The sequence below is a fragment of the Papilio machaon genome, chromosome 3 (assembly GCF_912999745.1).
Source record: "Papilio machaon chromosome 3, ilPapMach1.1, whole genome shotgun sequence".
Taxonomy (NCBI): Eukaryota; Metazoa; Arthropoda; class Insecta; order Lepidoptera; family Papilionidae; genus Papilio; species Papilio machaon.
Genome location: NC_059988.1, coordinates 8,723,806 through 8,741,714, shown reverse-complemented (window position 1 = coordinate 8,741,714; position 17,909 = coordinate 8,723,806). Strand labels below are relative to the sequence as shown.

Below are 17,909 nucleotides of genomic sequence, written 5' to 3'. Positions count from 1 at the left end.
TTATTCCTAATTGTGGTAATGTGTACATTGCAAATATTAAGTTGACCGTTTATATGCATCATTATCAACTTGTGAAATTCGCGAGCAAACATTTAAAGAATTCCTATGACATCATTCCAGTCAGCTGTTAAGTTGAAGGCTGGTCGTGGCCGTAGATGGGTCTCAAATGCACCCTAATTTGGCCTCAATATTTGATCCAACCAAGTTTATTTCATACGTTTTCTATTATTACATAAGCTGATAATAAGTTTGCTAGGCAAGAAACTATTTTTCACGCAATTTGTACTATGATAAGACGAAGTACCAATTAGTTATGTTGATAATAGAATTGTCACTGTGTAATCACTCATAACATCATCACCTAATGACTTCTATAAAACCAATAGATAGATAAACATAGTTTTTTTTTTAAATCATAGATTCTTGTCACTAAGCAAGAAAACATAAGATCGTATTAATAATGATTTATCATATTTATATATTACACAAGAATTTGAAACAAAAAAACCCTACATTACTAAGATATGTAAATTTACGATCCTTAAAACAAATATATTTGGGACAAAGAATGATATGTACAAAATTATATGTCAATGTATAAATGATAAAAAAAGACTGTAGTACAAAAATATATGTTTTGGTCCTTGTGATAAGTTAAAAGCGTATTTTGCGAATTGCAAAGTGATGGGGTTCGTATAAAAAGATGCGCAAACGTCACTTGCACTGATGTTGCCGAAAGTGCTAATTTGTCAGATTCCATATTGCAGTCTTTACATATTAAATTAGTCAAGTTTAATCAGCTGTACAAAATAAATACATTTAAGGAAAATGCACCATAAAATCGAAACAATAAGATTACATTTTGCTTAATTTTACGCAAAATATCGAATCAAAGATCATCGTAGATTCACATTAACATCGGCTGGGAATCGAACTAACAACCTACAAATAAACAACTGCATACTTAAGTTAAACAAGTACCAACCACCATAAAACATTGTACCTACTATAGTTAACAAGTTCTAACTAGTAACCGTTCGTGGTTGTAACTAATTTCTATATTTACTTAATATATAAAAGCCTTACCAATACAACAAACATTGACGTTAACATTCCAAAACAATGTCTCATATAGTCCGAATCACGGAATGCGCGTAACAAAATTCTACGCATTAAGATAACCATTAGTTATCAGAAGTCAAACAATTTGTACAATAAGTTAGTGGAACGTCCGCGATGACCTTAGCAAAGATATCGCGTCCTACAGGTTGCAGAAGCTATCAGCGTTTTGGAATGTTGATATGACAATATATGCAGAGCTGCTTAACTTATGACTGCAAAGTTTGATGCAAATATAATCAACTTTATTTTAAACATGAAAATATAACCTTTAAATCTGTAAAATATTAATGTTAAAAGTTGAAAAGAAAAGCCATCCGCCATATGTACATCTAATTGTTACCTTGTACAAAATTCTAGAAGTATATTTTGCAAACAAATTGAGCATACATAAATCGTAACAAGCTCAAACAAGAGCAGACGACAACAAGGATTTGACCTAATTATATGTCCTTTGCTGATGTTAGGTACTATAGCCATTATTGTAATAAGACTAACTTTATGCATTACCTACTAGCATACTAGTACCGTGCATTACTTCAACGAAGTTCTGTCTATATTTCTACTATATTTCTGTTATTGTCATCCCGCTATTTCTTTTTGTAAAAAACAGAGATTAATTATATTATCAACTAGCTTTTACCCGCGACTCCGTCCGCGCGTAATAAAAAAATGCACACAAGATAATAAAAAATTCCTATGTCCGTCTTCTAGTTCTAAGCTTAGCTTAAGCCTATCAATTTTCAGCTAAATCAGTTCAACCGATCTTGAGTTATAAATAGTGTAACTAACACGACTTTTTTTATATATATAATAAAAATAAGATAAACAAAACAAATCAGTTTTCTTGAAATGTGAACTAAAAATTCTAATGCCTTTTCAATTGACCATTACTTAATATGGAGCGTATCGAATTAGACATAGCTATGCTGTAACAGTACCCGGACGTTGGGCACAACTAGTGCATTGCCGTTAACAATGCAACGGTATATTTGTTACGGCAATTACGATGAAATTGTATGCAACAAGTATACAACACTAGAAGCACGTTTAAGTTAAGTTTAAGTTTGCTTCAGACCGAATTTTTTCGAGCGCTATCTCAAAAATCAATAAATCAAACAGTCCCTTAACATGGATTTATTAATTTAAACTGTAAGAGTGGTCGTAGATATGTTTTAAATTTATTATTTAACACAAAACAACTAATTAGATTCGTTTAGAATAAATATGACATTGTTAAATAGAACTGAATTCAATTACGTAAGCTGCCATGTAGTCTACATAAAAATTGGGTTAAATAATGCACTGTGCAGATGATATGAGTTGAGAAGGTCAGGTATTTTATGACAAGAGTTACTAAAAATAATTCATAATAACATTTTATGCGTCGCCCGGCTGATAAGTGCCAATATCCACTTATCAAAAAATGTAACATGTTTGTAAATATTGAATTAAAATTGTTTTTTAATGCACTTCAAATAATATATTTCTATTAATACATTTCGTTGAATTGTCACTAAAAAAGCCCCAAAAACACAAACTCAGATTTAAATAGAAATTCATTACTTTAGTTATAAAACTATGCAAGTTTAGATAGAATAGAAAAATTTATTATAGAAAGTGAATGACAGCGTCATCTAGCGAAGCCACATGTAAACTTTGAGATTCAGGTAACTTTAATAATACTTCACAACGAAACCACGAATTTCTAAATAAACTTTATTAAGTACTAACTGTCGCCCGGGACTCATCGACTCGAATTTAAATAATTTAATTAGTAACCTATGTGTTCTTCCAGACTATGTTCTACATCGGTGCCAAATTTCAACAAGATCCGTTGAGCAGTTCCGAATATACCTAACAAACATCCATCTAAACATTCGCATTAGTATATTATATTAGTAAGATCGATTTATGTTTTATATCTTGTTTTGCAGCATAAACGGAAAAACTACATATTTCCGTTCAAACAACTTTCCTACGCAACATTTTGTGAAAGCTAAGTATTCTATCAAACTAGTCTCTATGTTCAATTAAATTACAATCCTAAAACCAAGGCTATAAAGTTTAAAACACTTTAAAATCACACAAACATGGTTCGATGCACATAGGTATCGTTAAACTCTCAGTGAACGCAAATAATACAATAGAGTTATGTTCAGATGGAAACAAAGTTAATTAAAATTTTTATCAAAAACCACAGCTCATGTCCAAGTTACGTTCTCTTTCAACAGATAGAGCTCAAATTATTTAAGATATTTCTTTGTCTGGTTTAACCATCATTTGTAAAAAAAATGCCATCAGAACTCCAACTCCCATTTATCCAGTTTCGATTCAAAGACTATTTGATTAGTAACTTTACTTAGGTTTCTAAAAGTTACACTATTGTACCAATTTTTTGCCTTGTGTGTGTTTTTTCTTTCTTTTGAATTTCGTTTCCGAATACAGTAATATTTTATTATATCTAAATACAGTATACTGTCACTATATATCTGTAAATCAATGTGCAGTTTTAGAATGACAAGTTCACAAAGCAAATATGACACTGCTTTCAACCCCTAAAAATATTTAAAAATTAAATAATTTTACTCATATACATCACTTAAATTAGCAAGACATAACTCAGGGGGCGGAATAAATGGGACATAATTGACTTTATTGGCATCTGACCCGGGATACTGTGATCGGTGTAACACAATCCTAATTACCATACGTAACACGGGAAAATTGTTAAAACGCCCCTTCAATTACGAATTTCAAATTCAATTAACCGGTGAACTTGCCCGCTTAAATAATTAACAAAGGGCAAAGGCGATATTTTTAGAAATAAATAAACTTAATTATCTAAAAAAAACGGTAAATTATATATTTCGGCAATGTAAAATATTCTAAGAATCTCCATACATCAAGTGAATTTCCTATTAGTTTGGACTTGTATGAACATTTATATAAAAACTTAATTAACGTTAAAGATGTTTAGCTTCTCCGTACACTATAAAATAACGTCGGCAAACACAATCTTTACACTAATTACTCGCAAGTACACGCAATATCCGAATGACGTTAGAAAGGTACTCGTGCAGTTTGCACTAAACTTGTTTTCATACAGGCTTTACTTTATAAGCAGCCAACGTTTTCATTTAAACTTGATAATATTTAAGATTACTTCTTCATAACTTTCCACTTATGCATAACTCTATAAAGTATTTATTATATTTGTTTTAGGTAAAGTAAATCGTATTAAAAAAAAAACCATAAACTTAAAAAAAGATGTACTTATAGTTTAGGAAGGTTTGTTTCCTTTAGACATTCAAAGGACATAATAAAAAAAAAACTTAAAATCGATAATTCCGAACATCATTTCTATCCTAGATTTTATAAAAGAAACGTATATAGATTTAGATCAAGTTCCTAATTAATTTTGTACAATTATAGTAACAAATAAAACTTGTTTATTTTCTAGCAATTTTCATAAAACAGGAATATCATCATCTTCTATTCGTTTCAAACAATGATAGCAAATAATTTGCATGGTATTAGTTTAATAACTGCAATTTAAAAGGATACAATGGATACGATGGATAGAATAATAAAAACCGCTATGGCACAATCCAGCTTGATTTTATGACTAACAACGTATTGTCTAGTGCCCATTGAGACTCGAAGCCTCGGAGCAGAAGACTTGTTTGTTACTAATTTAATACACGGATAAAGGATCAAGTGCTCTTATAGAAAATTTGCTGCATCGATAACAATTGAAAAAAAAAACTTTAAAAAAAATTCTACGCTCGAAATGTTTGTATAATTACTAAGTAGTTTATTTAAAAAAATAAAAATAAGCTTTTATTATGTTTTTGTTAAAGAAAGGAACTAAAAATTTAAAAAAAGCCTACGTATTCGTCAAGATGATTCAAACCAGCCTAAACTCGATGAGGCGATGACATTCATTGCGAAGTTCCAATGGCCACCTTCCTCCATCATCAGATCAGCACCCTGTCATCATAATATTGGACTGTCACGGGTTTTACACATAAGTGCAAAATTTCAGCTCAATCAGTAACCGAGAGGTGGATCAAGTTTCATTTTCAAACTTTGATAAAAAACATCGGGACGGTTTAAATTAAATATATGCTCGTAAAAAACAACATACAGCAGATAATTTAAATTAACTTAATAAATCTCACTATGATAACTTAAAAATCTTTTATACTACAAACGCAATTATAAAACATAAAGAGCTAGTTAATAAGGTAAGTGAAGTGTACAGAGATTTTATTAGACGTCCGTCGTGGATGAGATAGCAGGGCATAGAGCCACCTGGAGGGCATCGCCCGCTCTACCAAAGGTCTATGGACCAGGATTCGCGGACCGCAACTGCATTATGAAATTAATTGGAGGGAAACCGACTGTGGAGCGATAACAACATCTTCTATTATTCCATTTATACAATTAAAAAGTTAATTAATGTAAATATTTTATACCATTATCATAGTTTTAAAATCACGCTATATTTAAATGCATTAAAGGTCAGGTACCTTTTATAAAATCTCAATGCAGTGTCGTTAACTTCGACGAAGAATAAACAAGTCCGAAAATATGCAATTAGTGACATTTTTCACGACTATTAAAATTCATTCGCTGAAAATTTCACGATTTTAATATTTTTACGCTGACGTCAATTAATTTTCGAGGAAAAAACCGTAATTTCGGACCGTGTAATTTTGTAATTTGCAAAATTCTCCCAGTTAAGACCTGTCATTCCTATCAATGTTGATCGCAATTCAACGATAAGTACACGTACTTTTTACTCTGTGTAAAGGATATGTTCAGGTGATTTATTTACATGTACTTTTTTATCTTTAACTTAATTTTATCTATATTCTTACAGCATACTAACGTCTTGTTCACTTGCAAATTGGCGTATATAAAAGGGTGTAAAACTCCTATAAAAGGCTAAATGACCTAGTATGCGTACGCTTGGCGTAGATCCAAAATAGCTTATACGATTCTTATAAAGCCTACACTAGCCACTATGTAGGTTCTAGGTATAGGAACCGTACATAACGGACCCAGCCGGTTACCCTTCTCTCAAGTACTTCGCTCAACCTTTTGCTCACGACTTGATCTTTAGCTTATGTTAGTTTACTCCCGGCGTTTCTATTTAGTTTAGTAACGAAATATACTATAGTCTGCTATTATACTGTTGAACATAGACATAAAGTTATGTTCGTTGCAAAGGTTACTGCAAGTATCGTATATAACTTCAGTCTTTTGTAATGTTCTAGAAAGATAACTACAAACTACACAACCCAATGATTGAAAACTTGTTTATATAACAGAGTAAATTCAATGCAATTTTGATCTGCATAAAATTTAATTCGACCCGAATCTTTTTAACTTTAAAGAGTCACAAACCAAAGATGAATTAAGAATACATTAACAAATTTCTCAACATTTTTAACCAGGACTTTTCAACTTTATTTCTATAGATTTCCATACAAAAAACCTCAATAATTTCAAGACAAACTTGATATATAAAATCAATGCATATTCTATACGTAGATGCACAGCAATCTGTGCAATGCAATCGATTGGCGAGATGTCGTCGCCCCCTGTTGGCTACTCGAGGAAGCGCTTGAACTTCACGCTCTAAGGCCCAACTACTAGTACGACGACCTGGGATATACAAACTTTAATACTTATCACATAGAAATAAGGATCACTGAATAAAATTTTTCGCCCGTAATGTTGCTCTTTCTATGACATTTCACTGGTGAAACAATCACAGTAAGTTGAAGTTTAAACCATCTCACATTATATATATTTCAGAGTTAATGGTGCTCACGTTTCTGTCACTGTCGGAGTCATTAAGTGTGTACTAAGGAAGTCTTAACTTAATGTATATTTAATATGATAAAGAGTAGATTTCTATGGGACACCATTAAAAGACGCTAAAGTTTTAAAAGCAGTTAATCTAGGGTAGAGTACTAAGTGACACTAATTTTTCATAGATCTAAGTTCATAGAAGTGGTCAATGTACCACTTCATACCAAATTATTTTGGTAACCATAATTGGAATAAAATGACACACGTACAGACTGTCTTAAATCTGAACAGGTAAGTTGAAAATGTACGTCGCAAATTACAACGTACAACGAAACTGTATTAACATATATAACAACTTAATCACTATATATAACGCTTTAATATCTCGTTACGAATTTTTAATTTCGCTTGTTAAAGAACATAAGTAATCAACTAACTATAATACGTTTTTATGCACAGTTATTTATTTTTATAAAACGGCGTGTGTAAAATTCAACAGACTATTTCAATGTAGAACGGAATGACAAAAAACATAGACAACCTGAGTGACCATTTTGAAAAACACGAATTTCAAAATATACAAAAATACTAGCTGTCGGTCGCGACTCCGTCCGCGCGGAATTAAAAAAAAAAAAAAAAAAAAAAAAACTGTAAATCTAAACCATTCTCGAATCTCCACGAACACACACAAAAAATTTCATCAAAATTGGTCCAGTCGTTTAGGAGGAGTTCAGTCACATACACACGCACACAAGAAATATATATATTAAGATATAAGCTATGTATCACTTGTGTTAAATCAATTAAATAATTATTGTCATCAATTTTTCATTGCACTATTAAATTACAACATCTTGAGTTTTAAATAAATATAACAAAAAAAATGCACAACAAACTAAGAAGACGAAGTCGTATGTATACCTATACTATATTTTGCAATATGCAAAATTCCCTTCAATATATTTCCACAGAGTACATATTTACATACTTACTATTCTTATGTTTACTTTACATTTCTCGAGTCTAGAGGTACTTAACATACTCTGTGCAACCGTGCGTATCGTCTACGAATTGCAAATGGAATCGACTTTTTCTAAAAGCCCTGATTTAATTGGTCACTTTTTTTCTTTTCGCTATAAAATAATTACTCGGGATTTCGTTGTATCTAGGGCAATTAACCTTGGTATTTGATATGCTCACTTCGTAATTACGGACCGTGAATTTTATTACGTACATTATGACTTAGAATTGAAATAGTTAAATATTTTTAATTAAAACGGTATGGATAGATAATTTAAGTAATGCAGATGAATAATGTAATCGGTTATACGCGCCAGAAAGCACCATTGGACTCATTATGGGAGCTTATTCAATTAAGTCATAGAACATAAGTTTATGATTATGACTTTCACTAAAAGGAATAAGCAGAAATTACTATGTTTTGTAAATTTATTTATTTTATATTTCTTTATCAGTATTCCAACATACATATATTCAATTTGTGCAACGGCTTGTTTTTCAGTTGTCGTATAGGTGGATGAACTTAGTGAAAGCCTTCCGTTACCTTCATATGCGTTAATTTTTTTTTAGTTTAGCCTTTTATGAGGAAGGAAAAACAATTTTAGGTAACATTTGGATACATTCTTTAAATGCAATTTTATAAAATCAGAGTTAATGACACAAACGTATTCAACTACCAAGTTTAAATATGAAAAATTCAAAGACGCTGTTACACAACCATACCTACTGGCTACCTTTTTGGACAGTTTGTCATTGCATAATATTTTAAGTGCCTTCACTTAACAAGTAATGTTATGTTAAGTAGATTTTAACGAGCTAATGTTTATCCATAGAAAAAAAATCGACGCCAAGGTTTGAATCCGTCACGCTCCAGAGAGCGCGCTGTGAATAGCGTGATTTTCCCGTCTGAAAAAGTTATTGACCGCAACGCTTGCCTCTAAATATCTAGAATAGTTTTTTTTTTATATCCATTCAAATAATTCAAATTTCGAATCTGATAAAATTTTAACTAATAAAAGAATACGAGACTCGGCTCAATCTACCGTTTGAATAGAGAACAAAAAAAAAACGAAAACTTATCGAGTGCCAGTAGTAACCAATCAAACATCAATAAGCCAAAAGTTATTGTCTTTTTGCTACCTGCCTGATAGTTACAATGTAATGACAATGATTAGAGAAAAATTGTAATGGTGCCGTAATGACGGCTCGCATGTTACTTTTTTATCATTACCTACTACGGGAGCGTTGCTTCCGAGATTCATTTTGTTATACTAATAATTCAAATTAATTATCGCAAATACGTGTAGTTTAATGTGATGTGTAGTAATTGGCCACCAGACGACAATATCTTTCACGGTTGATCTCGGGCAGATTAAATATACAATGAAAACCAAAGAGATTTAATTCAAAACTTGTTAAGAAGAAACAACACATCGCAATTTCTCGCAACTGATAATCGAATCTTGAACTAGTTAATTATCTATTAAAAAGTTACAAATAACAAAATTAAAAATATACATCTGCAGCAATTTTTAATTACTATTAATCATTATTAAGTTATAATTATTTCAATTGTACATCTATTGATACCCTATTAAAAATTAGGCAATATAATTATGATCATTTAAATAACACTTAATGAGTTTTTTTAATACTTTATGTAATTTAGTCAAGTACTTCATAGTAAATAAATTGCAACATAGTAATTATCTAATGATATTTGGTTTCACTTATTAATCACCATAATTAACAGATGAGAGAAAAATTTAAGTTTAATATTTAAAACCAGTATTACCAATAACTTAGCTAATTTAACTAGTAGCTAGTTTACCTTATGTAAATTTATAACAAGAAATATATATTATGCATTGAATCTCTATTACCTATAGCCGAAACCCAACATTCACTCTTTATAGATGAACTGGAGTTTATTTTAATTAAATAATTCTTGGATTTTAAAAACAAATGATACCAAATTTGATAATTGAAAAACACCTCGGAATAAAAATTTTAACATCAGAAAAATGTTTAATGTAATTTTTTATTTAAACAGAACACCTGAATCTGTATAAATTATAGATTTACTGCCAACTAGCAGTTGCCAGTGACTTTGTTCATGCAGAATTAAAAAATAAATCTAGTAATAAATATATCTCAACATCGAGAGAATTTATCAAATCGGTTAAGTAGTTAACCAGCCTATTCAATGCAAACAAACTAATCTTTCCTCTTTATAATATTAGTATAGATAAATACCTAATCTGGAGAACAAAAGTGAGGAAAAATGGTCTCTATAAGTCCTTTTTTAGGGGTAAATGACATTTCAAATATCAACTCTCGGTTAGACATCAAACTTGTACGAAACACTTCATCTATAGTTTATAAATCTATGGAATCAATATTATATGACTATAGACAGCATATAACTACTACTTTTACATACCTACTATATTTACACGTACAAAAATCATACATGTTGACATTTGTTAGGTTACTTTGTTGCGGCATTTTATCAAATTAAACTCCATCACTACTTTATCTAAATATATGAACTCAAAAATTACAGATTGCATTTATATTTCATTCATTGTCATAATGAGTTTTGATTTCAAAATCCTCTATAGTTTGTGACATCAAAGTAAATAAACTAAATCAGGCAATATGTTGAAATAAATCTGTTTTATTTCATACTTGCATTACTTTTTAACATTAAGTGGGTAGAGAATTAATCTACAGATTGCTATAATGCAAAAGTAAATGGAAACTAAGTAAATAGACAGATTACAAAATCTAATCTATCATAGGCAGAAAATAATATGGATTTCTTATATAAAATTATGACAGAGGAAAATATTATTATCAAAACACAATAGTTATCAATACATCAACTATAGGAAAACTTGTGTTTACTATTTCAAACATGATAAATTATGATTGCAAAAGATAATGATAAAATGTATTACAACATACCTTGGAAGCTGGTCTGCCAATTATTATCAGGACGACAAGGTATAAATCTGTCCATCACTTCAGGTCGAACAAGCACCGATTCCTTCTTGCTCACTGGACTGCACTGCTGCACCAGTCTCTTTTCGTATGGCTTACTAAACATTTTGTGTAAAGTTCAACTTCTTTGTCCAATAATACAAATAAACTAATGGAAGAAAGGACTAGATTGTTCGTCCAGTTATAGGTAAATGATCAACGGATCATCGTATTGATTTGTCGTTGTTCACACACTTCGAAATCCAAGAGACTACTACACCTCCCGACTGCTAGGGACCATTTGACAAAATTTGACATGCCCGATAGCGCAGCAGCGCAATTGATTATCGTATATGCACTAGATAATGACTAACACAAACAAATTTTACGTTACACTAGATCGATATAATTCTTTTCAACACGATTAGTATGCACAAATAATTTAAAATTAGACTTTGCTCTATTTAAAAGTAAATCAAAATTTGAAACAGACACCAGCATATAAATAAACGCTGTTTAGTGATGTCCGTTAAAAATTGATCATCCTAATCGAAATGTCATCGATTTCAGGTCCTATGCACTTTAAAACAACATGCATGTAAATTAATGCGTGTTATTAATGCATGAACTAAAGTATGTATTTAAAAAAAATGTTTATTTAAATTTATTTAATAAAATTAATTTAATTAATTTAAAAATAGATTTTTTTTCATTTTGATTGTCTGAAAAAATATATTTGAGAAATTAATTTAAGAAACGCTCCAGATTTTTAAAGTTTCCCGAATAATTTAAACATAAAGCGTGTTTGTACAAATAGTATGCCTATTAATAGGTTGGATATTTCTACTAGGTAATTGGATGTTTCTTTTTGTACAAGAGGTCTTTCGCATAAAATGAACTTTACGTAAACAAAAGTTTACAATTACATATCCACAACTGTGATATTCCAAAGTCTAGTTTTTAATTTACATTTAACATCGATTTTCGAAAAAAGATACAAAAATTGATCGCAATCGTACAATTTGTACTGACAGAAAAAGAGACATCACTATCGATAGGAAAGTGTTGCCTAATCGCAAACACAATTAAAATTTGAATGAAAACGGTCAATCAAGGATGTTGCCAGTACTGAAAAATGTATTCAAGTTTTGTATCAATTTCCAGATTTTATTATGAAAAATGTCAATTAAAAATCGAATACCAATAGCTAATCTCCTAAATTTATTTACTTACTAGATGTTGTTCGCGAATCCAGGTGCGCGGAATCAAAGAAAAAACTTATTAAATGTTATCCGTAGAACCGTTCTGGATACCTTTAAACAAACATCCCCATCTAAATATTCGAAAATATTGGTAAGATTAATTTGAAATGAATTCTACCTGATGGATAGAAGAATGACACAGGAGCTCACCAGGTAAAATTGTTTATTCTATACCGATCAAGTACCTATGTTTAGGAGGGGTCCAATTAAAAACAACTAGGAAATACGTTCTTATGATTTATTTGTCTTTATTACACAATACAATAAACAATTGACACGTCTGTTTGAAAATAATTGACAATATCACCAGCAACTACGCAAAACTCACTAGGACTCGAGCATAGCTTGACTTAGTAACGGCAGTAACTGTTCTTTGTACAATGGATGTCGGTCACCGTGTGTAATCTTTAGTATTTTTTCAGCTAACTTCAGATGTTCTAAGGCTTTTGACAGATCCATTTTGTACAGCAATATTTTTCCATATTTCAAATGTAACAATCCTAGTAACGGATGCCTTTCACCATAGTAAAATCTGAAAGATAAAAAAAAAATAACTTTTTTGTTAATTTTAATAATATGAAAAAAGAAAAAATCATGTTAAATTGATCTAAATTATGGTTTATTAACGTCTGATAGCCGACTGTTTTAAAACTAGAATAATATAGCCAAAATAGTTAATTTTTTTGTCGGACAGTATGCAAAACTTTTACTGCCGTAACACTTATTATATTAAATATTGTTTCTTTAACATTTTTTCTTTCTTTAATATTTTATTTACTAGCTTTTACCCGCGACTCCGTCCGCGCGGAATAAAAAATAGAAAACGTGGTATAAATTATCCTATGTCTGTTTCCTGGTTCTAAGCTACCTGCCCACCAATTTTCAGTCAAATCGATTCAGCCGTTTTTGAGTTATAAATAGTGTAACTAACACGACTTTCTTTTATATATATAGATTAATGCCCATTTTCCAACTCTACTACTTACTTGAAACATGGTATAAGTTTTTCAGCATAGAGACAGGCGGTCTCCCACAATTGGACTTGTATGAGTGCATCAAATGCATGGTCCATGGTCTGTGCGTGCATCACATTCAGTGGATGTAAAATCCCCTCTTGTTTCTCTAAGCAGAACTTACAAACATCTACATCTGTTTTACTGTAGTTAGGTTATTATTAGTGGATATTTATTTAATTTGATTTTTTAGCCGACTTCAAAAAGAAGGAGGTTATCAATTCGACTGTTTTTTTTTTTTTTAATTAATCTAATATTATAAATGCGAAAGTTGAAGTATGGATGGATTTTTTTAAGATGTCTCCAGAATGGCTAAAGGGATGCTGAAATTTGGCATAGATGTAGAACATAATATAGAAGAACACATACACATATAAAATTAAAAACAAAAATAACTCTTTGAACCAAAATTAAAATTGAATTGAGAAAATTACATTTAGAAATGTTTGTAATAAAATATGGTTTCGGTATTTTTTTTAAAGTGCAAATATGAAAAAAAAAATTACATAATTCTGAAAATAATAAAGGATACATGCAACAGAAGAACTTTTCATTTTCTGTAAATGCATCTCAGTGAATTCCATTGCCTTTTTAAAAACTTCTATCTGTTTATCTGTGCATTTTGTACCACATGCACTGCATTCTCCCTCTCTTACTATTTCACTCTTATTATTACATTCTGACTCTTCTTTCTCACTCTCATTATTGCTATCTCCATTCTCTTTGATATATCCATTCTTTTTACTTTCATCTTTAGGTTTTCTGACCAAGTCACAATCCTTCCATGATATTTTAACAGAATTGTCACATTTTTGATTTGGACATTTTGCTGCGTGTAATATTTTTATTTGAATGTCACCTAAAAATATAACAGATTATATAAAATTAAAATTAATAAACAGCCACATTGTTTATTGAAGTAGACTAGAAAGTTTGAGATAGGACGAGCAAAATTGTAAATTTCTGACCAACATGTCTGGATGTATACAATATAAAAAAATTGAATTGCATAGAATCAAAACTCTTGTTAAAAATATTAATGATAAAAAAAAGAAAATTAAAATAGAGATCACAAAATGAAACTAATAAAAATCATTATTCACAAGGAACATATTTTGAAATATAGTAAACACCGAAAATTATTGGCAACATTAATATTTTTATTTGATAAATGAATGATTAAATAGTTGAGTGAAATAAATGAACGAATGGATTGAATTTACACTGAAATGCAATTACTAGTCTGATTACTGCAGATTGTATTCTGAGATCTCAAGAGTCACTTAATCAGTCCCTTTGTTATATTTCATACTAAATCTACAGTAAGAGCAACCCTAAATGGTCATTTAGATACTCTGAGTGTGGCATCATCTTGTGAATAAAGATTTATGGGTCATGCATTTAAATAATTAGTATGCACATCTAAAGCATTTACCAAAGCACCTGTCACACTCGCATAAGAAGTAATAATTTTCCAGTAGCTCAGTTTGACGCTCGTACGGTGTCTTCAAAAGATCGATATATGAGATACGAATCTAGTAAAAAAAAACAAATATATTTTCCATTTATAAAAACTATGTCCAAATTTAAATTAGATAAAAATTGAAAAATATAATAATAATCATATACAGGACCTAAACCATAGACAAGCAGATGTGACACCTTTTATATGAATCTGTACATTTTAATGGCAACTTGTGGTCTGTTAACAACCAAAGACAAAAGGACTAGTATCCAGACCAGAAAATATTAATTAAAAAAAATAACAACCAAACTGCTTGTCAAATTTTGCGATATTATGAAGTTTTATTTGACACTAGCTTTTACCCGCGACTCCGTCCGCGCGGAACAAAAAATAAAAAACGAGGTAAAAATTATCCTATGTCCGTTTCCTGGTTCTAAGCTACCTCCCCATCAATTTTCAGTCAAATCGATTCAGCCGTTCTTGAGTTATAAATAGTGTAAATAACACGACTTTCTTTTATATATATAGATATCTGTATATTTCGTTAAAACAAACTAGTATAAAATATTTAATTATGTTCTAATTCTTTCAATTGCTGTTATCATTTACCTGATTCCAATCCAAATTGGGCATATCTTGTATTGCTCTGATATTAATTATGTTACCATCAAATGTGGCTACAGCGTTGGGGTCACAGCTGTGGTCTACAATAGAGGATGCTAAATATATTCCAGTACCAATCGAGTTCATGTCTATATCTAATATTGTAAAGCTGTTGATGACCATCTGAAACAAGAATATAATAATTATTTTACATTACAAGGACTTTGATGTTGTTCTCGCTCATAGAGATTTCTTCTTTTTCTAATTTTAGTACAACAGAAAATCTTACTTTGATGAAAACTATATCTCCTCGCTGAGCATTATATAGCTAAATTGAAGGAATAATAATTAAATTTTTAGTCCCGTCCATGATTATTGAGTAAAATGAAATTAAATATTTAGAATTACTTACTCTACCATACATTCCCATTAACTCAACAGTATTAGGTAATGATATGTCTTTGAGGAACTCAAACAGCACCATACAAAGTGATGTAAAATGATCCATTCGTTTCTTGTCTTGTTTTAAATCTGGATAATCTGAAATATTACGAAAAATATTGTCTTAATTTAATTAATTATTGTACTAAATAACGCAACAAATATGGAAAAACAAATGTATTAAACAATTTTTTAATATTTTTTTCATAATAAAAAATTGGAGGTTGAGTATTAGAAAAATCATAGCGGCAGTGATTATGTAAAAAAAAAAATCTTGTAAGTTAATTTTTCCTGTCTTTTACAACATTTTTTCTCTTTTTTTTTTAAAGAATAAAATACAGAAATGTTACACTTACGTGACATTAAATCCTTCCACATTCGAAACGAGGTCTTCGTATAGTAAGCACGATATGATTGGCCATCACCTCGACTTAATCTGTTCACTATCTTAGCCAGCATACGAGCAGCATCTGGTATTATCTTTGGTGCAACTCTCTTCAAGTTAGAGCATTCCCACTGTCATATAACAAAATTGTTGAAAAAATTTCATGATGATCAAAAAAAAAATTAGGATTTTTTTTTACTAATGTCGGAAAAAAAAACAAAAGAAAAAATATTAATTCAGTGACAAGATTATTTTTATATTTTCAATGAATGTTCTGACAACTAAAAAAAAATTATACATTTACACATATCTAAATTTTAATATTTCACATATTGAACACATTATTACTTAGAGTAAGGTTTTATTTGGAAACAAGAATATAAATTACCACTGATTCATTTAGTGGGGCATCTGGTGTTACAGATATAAAAGCAAGAATTGTTGCCAAACTTCTGTTCCTAAAGATAAATCCTTTACACTTTAACACCAATTTATATAGTCTAAAGATATCACGAAAAACACTTTCCCTTTAGTTTGGCCACTTTTATTTTAGTTTCAAAGAGGTTTGTTAATAAAAAATATATATATTTAATAAATATAAAACTTAATCTCCAGTATAGCTTATGCTTGGTGGAATTAGCAGTTGTTCTAGAATTGCTTGCATTAAAGTTATTAATAAATAATTATACAGAATAGGATTTTCATTAATTTTAGTTTACTTCTACCAAATAGGGTTGGCCACAGACAACCATAAAAATTAAACCAAAATATTAAGATTCATAACAGCTGGTGAAGCCAAAATGAGGATAAAGAATCCTACTTTTTTTATAACTTTAGAGTTTTCTTACCTTATGTCCACTCCAAGCTTCTTTCTGACATACTCGTCCACAGTAATGGACAAACTGGCATCCTGAACATTTGAGCACCTTTGACCTGTAAAAAAATATAATGTACACTATGAAATTTACATGACAAACATATTCTGCATTACGTAACATACTTAAATGAAACATCTTTAATATATTATTTTGTTTTAATAATTATGTAATTTATGGATAATTTAAACGGAAACTTCTTTAATTTTACGATAAATCAAAGGTTATATAATGCTTCATATTTATGTCAATTTTAAGTTTCTTTTAAAAACAAATGTATTTTTAATGAGCAATAATTACGTGAGGAATCAATTTTACTTACTTTTGTAAACAATTATCACATCTTAATCCTTTTTCCTTGGACGAAAGAACATAAACAAATGGGTTTTCGTTTAACAAAAGATCACCAGCTTTTACAGGTGTATCCGAAATTTTATAGTTATTCTTCATATCTGTTGTATGTTTTAACTAATATATGAACGAAATTATGAAATTTCGTGTAAATCTGCTAGTATATCTAACATGCGAAAAAATATTATAAAATTTTTAAGGAATGTGTATTTTACTGTCGCGTACTTTAACATGCTCGACCACGGAGCGAATTATTATATTATTCAGCTTACAGTTGGCTTAAATACCTGTGGCGCTAAATTTATACTCAACATCGGTAACATTATTTTTAGTTGGGTCTCTAACACATCCGCAACCAGATATATCAATGTAAAAAATAAACTAAATGTGTCCTATTATTAGCTAGTCCACCGCATATCAATCCATAAGTTATTCTTAATATACACTAAACGTAAGTATGCTCAGCTGTTATGTTTTTTATTTTCTTTTAGTATAAACGTAAATACAAATAAAAATTGTATATGTGAAAATTATATTTAATTGACATTGACGTTTAGATTTGAT

General features: G+C 30.0%; 2 protein-coding genes across 2 annotated transcripts in view; both read right to left on the bottom strand.

The window, feature by feature from the left end:
• Positions 1-11,450, bottom strand: part of LOC106711428 (fizzy-related protein homolog) — a 48,236-nt gene extending 36,786 nt beyond the window's left edge. The window contains exon 1 of the mRNA XM_014503738.2: positions 10,936-11,450. Coding sequence (XP_014359224.1) covers positions 10,936-11,077 — 142 coding nt within the window. The 5' untranslated portion in view covers positions 11,078-11,450. The remainder of the gene's footprint in view (positions 1-10,935) is intronic.
• Positions 11,451-12,444: 994 nt separating this feature from the next.
• LOC106711410 (histone-lysine N-methyltransferase SMYD3) lies at positions 12,445-17,872 on the bottom strand. The gene is made up of 9 exons (XM_045686367.1): positions 17,317-17,872; positions 16,968-17,052; positions 16,091-16,250; positions 15,706-15,833; positions 15,300-15,476; positions 14,661-14,760; positions 13,758-14,084; positions 13,199-13,361; positions 12,445-12,744 (listed from the first exon to the last, which is right to left on the bottom strand). Exons 1-9 carry the CDS (start codon positions 17,442-17,444, stop codon positions 12,540-12,542), a joined length of 1,473 nt encoding a protein of 490 aa, XP_045542323.1. The 5' UTR covers positions 17,445-17,872; the 3' UTR covers positions 12,445-12,539.
• Between the last annotated feature and the right edge of the window lie 37 nt (positions 17,873-17,909).

Coding starts and splice junctions, on each gene's coding strand:
- LOC106711410 (XM_045686367.1), bottom strand. CDS start 17,444: ATGAAGAATAACTATAAAATTTCGGATACACCTGTAAAAGCTGGTGAT. Junction 14,761..15,299: donor CCAATTTGGATTGGAATCAG/GTAAATGATAAC, acceptor TTTTTTTACTAG/ATTCGTATCTCATATATCGA. Junction 12,745..13,198: donor AAACTTATACCATGTTTCAA/GTAAGTAGTAGA, acceptor TTTATCTTTCAG/ATTTTACTATGGTGAAAGGC.